The sequence below is a fragment of the Triticum aestivum genome, chromosome 7A (genome assembly GCF_018294505.1).
Source record: "Triticum aestivum cultivar Chinese Spring chromosome 7A, IWGSC CS RefSeq v2.1, whole genome shotgun sequence".
NCBI lineage: Eukaryota > Viridiplantae > Streptophyta > Magnoliopsida > Poales > Poaceae > Triticum > Triticum aestivum.
The window spans coordinates 73,532,027-73,542,755 of record NC_057812.1 but is presented as its reverse complement, the minus strand read 5'-3'; the positions used below and the strand labels follow the sequence as shown (position 1 = coordinate 73,542,755).

General features: G+C 44.6%; 1 protein-coding gene across 1 annotated transcript; it reads left to right on the top strand.

The window, feature by feature from the left end:
* The first annotated feature begins 8,221 nt into the window (after positions 1–8,221).
* On the top strand, positions 8,222–10,280 carry LOC123151551 (uncharacterized). The gene is made up of 3 exons (XM_044571239.1): positions 8,222–8,828; positions 9,074–9,371; positions 9,962–10,280. Exons 1-2 carry the CDS (start codon positions 8,439–8,441, stop codon positions 9,329–9,331), a joined length of 648 nt encoding a protein of 215 aa, XP_044427174.1. The 5' UTR covers positions 8,222–8,438; the 3' UTR covers positions 9,332–9,371; positions 9,962–10,280.
* The last annotated feature ends 449 nt before the right edge of the window (positions 10,281–10,729 follow it).

Genomic DNA, 10,729 nt, shown 5'->3' with positions numbered 1-10,729 from the left:
TTGTACAGCAGCTTTCCTTTTGATATTCTTATTTAAACTTGTTTAACTATTTTTCTGCTAATTTCAGTCCATGCGACGCTGCAGTACCCGGATGTCGATGCAGAGTAGATACCGGAGCCAGGGCTCCTAGGAGTACTGTTGCCTCTTCGGAAGTGTCAGCCGCCTGCTGTTGAGATACGGGTTCAGGAGAACCTAGCAGTTCTTGTTTTTCTGCTAGCTAAACTTGATTTGTTGTCCCTGACAGTATAGGAAACATATTTGCGCTGGCATCACGGTTCTAAAATTCTGAAACTGTTTGAACAACGGTCCAGTGACATTAGTCTGTAATGCATTTGACAATGGCTACTACTTCAACGTTACTAGCTGCATTTCTCTTAGGTGTTGTATTGACACAGCTGTGGTGGTTCTTGTTGAACACTAGACTTTTGTTATTCTGCTGAAAGTTTCAGTCCATCAGCAGAAAATAAATTTCTGATTCGACAACGATCGAATTTTGAACATGGCAACCCTAATGCGCTGGGACACTCTTCCTATAAGTTTCAGTCCATTTTCATTAGCACCTATAATTCTGAACATGGCGATGCTAATGTACCTATGCTTACTCAACTAAAAGCAGAAAACTGAAACCGAAGATGCTAATGCACCTATCATGTGAATAACATGTGAACAAAATTCAGGTTTTATACCCGGCCATAACACTATAAGAATACTAGTTTCTGCAGATTATATTGTTCTCATGCTTTGTGCATCAACTGTCCTGTTGCTCTGACTGTTGTTTAGCAAAATTATGAGACTTTTTTATATGCAGCAATAGTTGAATAGCAACTTCTTTTAATCATAGATTTTTTTTCAAATTTGTGTTTTTATAAACAAAAATCTTTTTTGAAATTGTGAACTCGTTTTATAAAATCATGATTCTTTTGTGAATTTTCAGAAAAAAGTAAAAAAGTGAAATAAAACCGGTTCATGAACCTTCTAGAAGGTTACCACAATTGGTTGGCTCGCTCAAACTGGGTCGGCCTGTCTCTGGTTGCTTGGATCGTCCTCATGTGCAATGTGCCAACAATTTAATGCAATAAGCGTAAAATAGGATTTGACCGATTAGGTGTGCTCAGAGGCGCCTCCTCATGTGTTGTCTGAGGGCTTTCGCCTCAAGGAGCCGGCCCAAATCTGCGGACTGCTCCGGGAGGCCACATCGTTGAGGAGTCGCAGACTCGCAGTAGGGCATCACTGCCACCAAGCAGTTGGGTCATGCACCTGCAGACGGTTTTCGGGATTTGAGGGAAGATGATGTTTACGTGAAATCACGAGCAAAGAGGAAGGCTAGCCGCAGTGAGAGACTGAAACTCTGGGGGACTTGGGCAGCGACCCACTAATGTTGAGAGCCCACATAGTAGGCAGACACACTAGCAGGCTAGCGACACCCACAACCCCGGAATGTATCTGGTGCACCGGGGCAATTTGTGCTACCAGTGTCGTCTCGTGGGACACCTGGTAACTGGGATCACCCCACTATCTCTAGTTATTCCGCTCCAGCTACACCACCTTTTGCACCGGTATCTTCGTGAGCTACCGGAACCGATTTGTTGCCGTGGCATCATTTTCAGATTCGTTGCCGTGGCATCCCTTTCGTTTCTGCCACGGTGACAAATGCTTCGTAATGCTCTTGACAACTTTTAATAAAAATTGCATAAACTTGCACATGTCATCCGCATCATGATAACAACAATTAAAATATTTAAAATTGTTGTTTGCATTAAATTGCTAAATGCTTATGGGGATTTACCGGAACTATTGTTTGTTCCGGCCTCATTTAAACTTGTTTAGATAGAGGTTTTACTTTTGCTTCTTCTCTTGCCATGTTTAACAACATTTAATATTGTTGGGTACCTAAATGGGAGAGAACTAAATAATTGTTGTGGTGTTCCGTCAATATGCAACTCGTTGCATATTGAGCTCCACTTAATTTGTAGGTTTGTTTGTGCACTTTGCCATGACATGCTTCATTAAACCGGACATGCATCATACTTAGTTGTGCATCATGCCATGTTGATGTGATGGTTGTTTACCATGGTGTTTGCTTATTTCCGGTGTTTCTTCTTCGGGTTGGATCCGATAACGTCGCGTTTGTGAGGATCCGTTCGTCGACGTCCGTTTGTCTTCTTCATGAACTCACTTGTAACGCCCTCGATGCGGCTATATCTCTCACGTGTCGAAGCACGACTTAGAGGCATAACCGCATTGAAAGCAATGTCGCAACGGAGGTAATCTTCACAACAACCCATATAATACATAAGGGAAAGAGATACATAGTTGGCTTACAATCGCCACGTCACACAATGCATAAATAAGTCATTACATTCATCCAGATACACTCAAGGTCCGACTACGGAACCAAAATAAAGATAAACCCCAAATGCGACAAAGTCCCCGATCGCCCCAACTGGGCACCACTACTGATCATCTGGAAAAGACACATAGTATCGTCCTGAGTCCTCATCGAACTCTCACTTGAGCTCAGTCGAATCTCCTGGAATGGCATCGTCGGTCCCTGCATCTGGTTTTGGAAGGAATCTATGAGTCATGGGGACTCAGCAATCTCACACCCTCGCGATCAAGACTATTTAAGCTTATAGGAAGGGTAAAAGTATGATGTGGAGCTGCAGCAAGCAACTAGCATGTATGATGGCTATCATACGCAAAAGAGAGCGAGAAGAGGAGGCAAAGGCACAGTCGATGAATTATGATCAAGAAGTGATCCTAGAACAACCTACGATCAAGCATAACACAAGACCGTGTTCTCTTCCCGGACTCCGCCGAAAAGAGACCATCACGGCCACACACTCAGTTGATTCATTTTAATTAAGTTAAGGTTAAGGTTTTCTACAACGGATATTAACATATTTCTATCTGCCCATAACCGTGGGCAGGGCTTTTGAAAATTCAAATCCCTGCAGGGGTATCCCAACTTAGCCCATCACAAGCTCTCACGGTCAACGAAGGATATTCCTTCTCCCAAGACAATCCGATCAGACTCGGCATCCCGGTTACAAGACATCTCGACAATGGTAAAACAAGTCCAGTAAAGCCGCCCGAATGTGCCGACAAATCCCGATAGGAGCTGCACATATCTCGTTCTCAGGGCACACTCAGATGAGACTAGCTACGAGTAAAACCAACCCTCAAGTTTCCCCAAGGTGGCCCCGCAGACAGCTTAGTTTGGACCAACACTCGGAGGAGCACTGGCCCAGGGGGGGTTAAATAAAGATGACCCTCGGGCTCCGGAAACCCAAGAAAAAATAGGCTAGGTGGCAAATGGTAAAACCAAGGTTGGGCATTGCTGGAAGAGTTTTATTCAAGGCGAACTGTCAAGGGGTTCCCATTATAACCCAACCGTGTAAGGAACGCGAAATCAAGGAACATAACACCAGTATGACGGAAACTAGGGCTGCAAGAGTGGAACAAAACACCAGGCATAAGGCCGAGCCTTCCATCATTTACCAAGTATATAGATGCATTAAGATAGATAAGATATAATAATGATATCCCAACAATAAACATGTTCCAACAAGGAACAAACTCCAATCTTCACCTGCAACTAACAACGCTATAAGAGGGGCTGAGCAAAGTGGTAACATAGACAAACGATGGTTTGCTAGGACAAGGTGGGTTAGAGGTTTGAAATGGCAACATGGAAGGCATGATAAGCAAGTGGTAGGTATCGTAGCATAGGCATAGCAAAAGAGCGAGCATCTAGCAAGCAAAGATAGAAGTGATTTCGAGGATATGGTCATCTTGCCTACAAAGTTCTCCGAGGTAACGTTAGCTTGATCCTCGTAAGCGTACTCAACGGGCTCCTCGATCACGTACTCGTCTCCCGGCTCTACCCAAAGCAAGAACATAAGCAAAGGGAGACACAATCAACCACGTGCAATGCACAAACAACATGATGCAAAAACATGTCATGATATGCGGGATGCGGTATGAGATGCATATGCATGATTTGGAAAGGAATGATTGAACCTGGCCTCAAGTTGGAAATCCAGGAGTGCCACTGGAAAGAGGGGTTGATGTCGGTCGAAATCGATATAAAGATCACCGGAAACGGATGCACGGTTTGGAAATGGCAAGCAAAAACAATTATGGCACCGATCTGCAATTAACAGCACGAGACCATTTAAATGCATCAAGAACAACATGCTACAGCACTCCAATATGACAATAAAATACATGGCAGGGATCCACTCAAGATGCTTGACAAAAGATGAACACTGAGCTACGGCTAATTCACTCAATAACAGGTTTAAATAAGCATGGCAAAAGTGCAAAAGATATCAGGTTTCAGACTTGGTGAAAATAACAACATGCCAGGAATTTAATATCAGAAAGCAATCTTTAGAGCAAGATACAACATGCTACAGGAACATATCAAGGCAAAGTAAGGCATGGTATGAAGCTACTCAAAGCATACAACAAAAGTCCCATTGCACATTAAAAAATATTCGAAAAAATCCAAAAAAGATCTAGTGCATTGACACAATAACAATGTATGTTGTCACAAAATTTTAATTCAATATTTGAAACATTGCTCCAGATACAAAAATAACAAATTTGACACTGAATAGTACGTAACACAAGTTGGGCTTTAGTTTTGGCCCATTAGCACATTGAGGTCAAATTTATCATTTTTGTATCTTGAGCATTGTTTTGAATTTTGATTTGAATTTTTTGACAACATACATTGATGTTGTGTCGATACACTAAATTATTTTCGAATTTTTTTAAATATTTTTGAATGTGCAACGGGATCCGGTGCACCGGTAACACCAATTATCTTGATGCACTAGATACGTTGTACGACAGTGTGGCACCACCACTTTTTGCTGCAGGGGGTCCTCGCCGGCTAACAAGCCGAGCCACGCGGTGCCGCGAGCAGCGACCGCTGGGTGGACACCACCAGTGCTGCAAGCGGTGGTCACCGCCTCTTCTGCAAGGAGTAGTCGCCGACTTACATGCCCGAGTCACAACTTACCTGACGGACACCAGCAGTTGGCGATCTTTAGTTCCCCGCGCCAGCCCCGCTGCTGCTACTGAACAGCGCGGCGATTCGACATGTGATCGCCCCGTATTTGCAGAATGTGCCGATGCAGCGTCGGCGGCGCCATGCGGTGTGCCAGGTGTTGCAGAGGATCGACAATATTGTTGTTAGCTGGCCATGCTTGGTTGCGGTGAGCTTGCCGGCGCAACTGTTTCATGCGGGTGCTATGTCCGGCGACCACGTCGACGGTCGCAACAATGCTTCTATGACCACGACGACGAGGCATGCCATGACATGGTCGACGAGGCATGGTGTGTCGTCATGGACGACCACGACAATTCTACGAGGTGTGCTTCAGTGATTGTGGCAATGCTAGCACGACCACGGCTACGTCGACGACCGCGGCAATGCTTCAACGACGTGACGTCGTTAACGACCGCGGCCATGCTGTGAGGCATGCTACAGTGATCGTTGCAATGCTTTAATGACCATAGCGATAAGGCGTGGCATGATGTCGACGACGACCGCGGCCATGACGCGAGGCGTGCTTCCATGATCGTGGCCATGCTTTGACGACTATGGCGATAAGGCGTGGCATGACGTCGGCGACGATCGTGGACATGTCGTGAGGCGTGCTTCCTTGATCGTGGCAATGCTTCGACGACCATGACGATGTTGACAGTCGCGACAATGCTTGATTACCACGGCCATAATACGAGGCGTCCTTCAATGGTCGTGGCAATGCTTCGACGACCACTGCCATACTACGAGGCGTCCTTCAATGGTCGTGGCAATGCTTCGATGACCACAACAATGTCGATGGCCGTGGCAATGCTTCGACGACCACGACGACTAGACGTTGTCGACGACTGCGGCCATGCTGCAAGGCGTGCTTCAGTGACCATGACAATGTTTTGACGGCTAGACGATGTTGACGGGCCGCAACAATGCTTCGACGTTGATGATCGTGGCGATGCTTCGATGACCAAGACGACGTTGGCAAAGTGTTGTGGCCAGGCCGACCCTATAGGGTGCTTCTGCAATGAAAATGTTGTTGTTGCCACAATGTACGATAGGACCTTTGCAATGGTGGGCTGCTGTAACAAGTCGACGACGGTGTTCCGCAACAATGGCGTTATTACAATGACGACGACCCTACAACTACGGTGGTGCTGCGGGGGCATTGACAAGCGTCACGGCAATCCAGTGATGAGTGCGTTGCGAGCCAACATGCTGGCCTTTGGGTCGTGACGCGAGAAGAAACATGAGCGTGCAACGAAAAAGAGGTAATAACACCAGCGGTGCCTAAATTTGCCATCGATGTTTACTTTGATGCTTAAACTTGAAAATACACCGAACTAGTTCTATAATTTGATGGTATGATTCAAATATGGATTAAGTACGTATGTATTGTTAACTAGACATGCCAGCTGGCACGGATCAGTGCCGAGACAGACCGGCATGGAAAGAGTGTGTGTAAATGACCATCGGGTCCCACATGTCAGTGGACAACTGAAATAAATAAAAATGAAGAACAGCTAAGATTTGAACCGGCGATCTGTGCGCTGTAAAGGACCTACACAAACCACATGACCAGGGCAAGTAAGTTAACTGTAATGCATCGCTAACCTTTATCTAGCGAACTAGACTGCAATCAGTGCGACCAATTTTCCACATGCTAGTTATTTTTCATTTTTAAAAAAATATTAAAACTATAGTCACAATATTAAATAAATAGTAAATGACCCCTCAATTTTTTTAAATATTCACAAATTTTAAATAATAAAAAATAATTAAAAAATGTTTCATAATATTTGTAAGGTTTCACACATTTAATAAAATAATTTTGCAACTTTTAATAGTTGTACATTTTTGAAATGTTAATCAATTTTCAAAATATTCATGTTTTAAAAACATATCATGTGGTCCTTTTTTAAAATATTGGTGATTTTTCCTTTTTTTACATGACCCTTCGACGTGTGGGTTTCTTTTTCGCTTTTATTAGTTCTAAAACTTATGCAAATTATTCTAATGGTAATAAAAATAAATCTAGAATCTTCTTCTCTCAGAACTAATATGCGTAGAAAATTTATTTTCAAACACGTTAATGTAATAAAAAATATTTACGTATTATTATAAACTCAGTTATTTAAAAGTTTTTTTAACTAGACAAATGTATGTATAGTTTAAAAATTGCAAATATAAATATAAGAATGTATAAAATCCTGGAGGAACACTAGGCCATTGTTTATTTTCTGACACATATTTTAATATTTAGTTTTGTTAAAAAAATATCTTTTGACAAACACATATACTTTTTTAAACAAGTGAACACTTCTTAGAACTAGAAATACATTTCCTAAAAGCATGGACACTTCATATACTACCTGAATATTTTGCAATTTCTAAAAAATAAAAAGCTAACATGTGGAAAATGGGTGCACTAACTGCAACACATTTAACTCCACGGCTTTACCGGATATATAAACCGCTGTAGTGCGTAAAAGACTGCAAAATTATATGGGTGTATTCGTTGGTGCATGTCCTTCGCGGCTCACAGGTCGTCGGTTCGAATCTTGGCTTTTCAATTTTTTAGTTTATTTCAACTTTGCACTGACAGGTGGGACCCGATAGTCATTGAGACGCATACTCTTCATGGCAGTATGCCCCTGCACTGCAAGTGGGTCGTGCGCCACGCTCGCATGTCTAGTCAGAAATACATATATATCTAGACCTGACTCGAACCGTATTTGAACCATACTGTCAAGTTTTTTTTTGCGGGGAGAAAGGATATTTTATTCCACAATGCCAAGTTATAGAACCAGTTCGGTGTATTTTTCAAATTTAGGCATTAAAGTGAACGTCGATGGCAAGTTTAGGCACCACTAGTGTTATTACCTCGACAAAAAACGATTTAATCCAACATTCAAGCACAGCCCAATCGAGCGGTCGGCGAGCGGCTTAATTAATTATTTTTCATTCACTGGCGTCAGCCGGAGGATTTGTAGCAGCAGTCAAAAAAAAAACAGCGTGGACGATCTGGATCTAACTTATGCGGGCTGATGGATGGATTTTGTAGGCCCATAAGCCCGCAAATCCAGGTGGTGCCGAAAGGCGACGGCTTCTCAGGCAGCTTGAAATACAACCTTGGCGCCCGAAGGTAACCGTCTCAACCAACAGCTTTCACTTCCCATCTTCTCCCCGTCGCCGGAGCGCCAAGAAACCAAGAACTCATCCTCCCCGGCGCCCCCCTCTCCACCGCGCAGAGCCCCCGCCTCTGCTGTCGATGGACTAGTTCCATCACGGCCACCACGTGCGGCTGCGCAGCCGCCAGCTTGGCACGTACCTGAGCGCCGACGAAGACGGGCATGGCGTCTCCCTCCACCCCCGCCGGGCGTCGATGAACACGGCTTGGGCGGTGCACTTGCACCAGGGCCAGAACGTGCAGTGTCTGCTCCTCCTCAGCACCGCCTACAGCGGCTACCTTGCCGCCACGGACGCGCCGGCGCCGTTCGGCCACCGCGGGCTCCGCGTCGAGCAGCGCAACTACGACCATCCGGAGGTGATTGCAATCCTTTGGTTTGCCATCCCTTCAGAATCTGGGGACGAAGTCCTGCTTCGCCACATCAACCGTGGCTGCCTCCGTGCCAACGGGAGGTACCTCCGCTGGAACAACGGCGTTAGCGTCCAGGCCATCAACAACATCGCAAACGTCACCACGATGATGCACTGGGTCGTGGAGCACACCCCCGCCAGGGAGGGCATGCCTCCCCTTCCAGCTCCGACTGTGGTGAGTCCGCCATGCCCGCTTCTTGATTCTTCCCGAATTTGCACGAATTGGGTTCTTGGATGTTGTTAACATGCGTCGGAAATTGACCGCAAACATTGCAAATCGTGTTAATTTCATTCGCCCGGGAGCAATTCTTGGCTCTGTTATTGCCAGATTTGAGCTTCTTGCATGATTTGAGATTTCTTTGGCTTCTTGCGCCTCCGCATCTCAAATTCGCATTTGATCTCAAGTTCTTTGCGACTCAGTTGCAGCTTCACTTCCCCGCCGCCATGTTGCTGAACGTGGCCACGCGGCTGATCCACTACGTGTGGCTGAACGACGACGTCGACGGGCCCCTCATCGAGCACGGAGAGTTCTTCTTCGTTGGGAGGTCCGTGTTCCGCCTGAGGAACGAGCTGGCCATGCAGCTGGGCGCCATCATGGACGTCTCCGACCTCGTCATGTGCCTCCGCACAGGTGTTGACCGGCTTACCCCACTCCTCGTCAACCTGCCGAGGAACTAGGAGACCCTCCGCATCGTCGTCGTCATCGCGGGGACGCCTGGTGAGAGGCCCTCAACTTCCTAGTTCCTACTCGTCTTCTGTGGCAAGAAACTTATATTTACAGTAGTCTTGAACTTGTCCAGATATTTGCAGTAGCCTAGTGCTTGAAAAGCGTTCGAACCTGTTGCTAATCTGAAAACAGTTTACTGGAACTGGTTTAGTCTGAAACTTTTGCATATCTCTGTTTCACTGAGGAGTTAGGAGTTGGAAATATTCTGCACTACTGTAGGATCATAGACATCAGTAAGAGTTCCTGAATCAAATCCACACCGAACCTGTTTGATTTATGTACAGATGCTAGTTTTCAATTTTCATATGTCAAAAATCCACGCTGAAGAAACTATTGGATTTGATTCAAATGATTCAGTCTGGCGAGTTCAGCTTCACAGAGAATATACTGATTTCTATCTTTTAGCCTACTGTAGTTTGTTTCAAATAAAGTGTGGAGAAAAGTCAGGTTGTATCCCACAGCACATTACATTGTTTTGAGGTTTTGTATGGCAGCTTTCCTTTTCATCTTCTTATTTAAACTTGTTGCAGTACCTGACACACATGATGCCTAGCTACTTAACTATTTTTCTTCTAATTCAGCCCACGCGGAGCTGCGGTACCCGGATGTCCATGCAGAGTAGAGATATGCCAGAGCAAGGACTCCTAGGACTGCTGCTCAGTGTTCACCTCTTCAGAAGTGTCAGACGCCTCGGACACGATGACATTAGAACCCAGGTCCTTTTGTTGAGATATGCGTTCAGGAAGCGTTCGCATCCCGGTTTAAAAATTCCGAAACTGTTTGAACAACGGTGCGGTGAGCCGGTGACATTAGTCTGTAATGTGTTTGACAATGGACACTACTTCAATGTTGCTAGCTGCATTTCTCTTAGGTGTTGAGACAGATGTTGTGGTTCTTGCAGTGAGTTGAGTACTTGAGTTTTGTTATTCTGCTGAAAGTTTCAGTCCATTAGAGGAGAGAATAAATTTCTGATTCGACAACGATCGAATTCTGAACATGGCGACCCTAATGCGCTCGGACACTCTGCCTATAAGTTTTAGCCCGTTTTCATTAACACCTATAATTCTGAACATGGTGATGATAATGCACCTATGCTTACTCAACTGAAAGAAGAAAACTGAAACTGAAGATGCTAATGCACCTATCATCTGAATAACATGTGAAGAAAATTCAGGTTTTATACCTGGCCATAACACTATAAGAATACTAGTTTCTGCAGATTATATTGTTCTCATGCTTTGTGCATCAACTGTCTTGTTGATCTAACTGCTGTTTATCAAAATTATAAGACTTTTTTATATGCAGCAATAGTTGAATAACAACTTCTTTTAATCATAGAAAATTTTTAA

What these genes read in the sequence shown, in the direction of transcription:
- LOC123151551 (XM_044571239.1), top strand. Translation starts at nt 8,439, where the DNA reads ATGAACACGGCTTGGGCGGTGCACTTGCACCAGGGCCAGAACGTGCAG. An exon ending in CCCTTCCAGCTCCGACTGTG is followed by an intron (nt 8,829 to 9,073) that starts GTGAGTCCGCCA and finishes TTTGCGACTCAG; the next exon opens with TTGCAGCTTCACTTCCCCGC.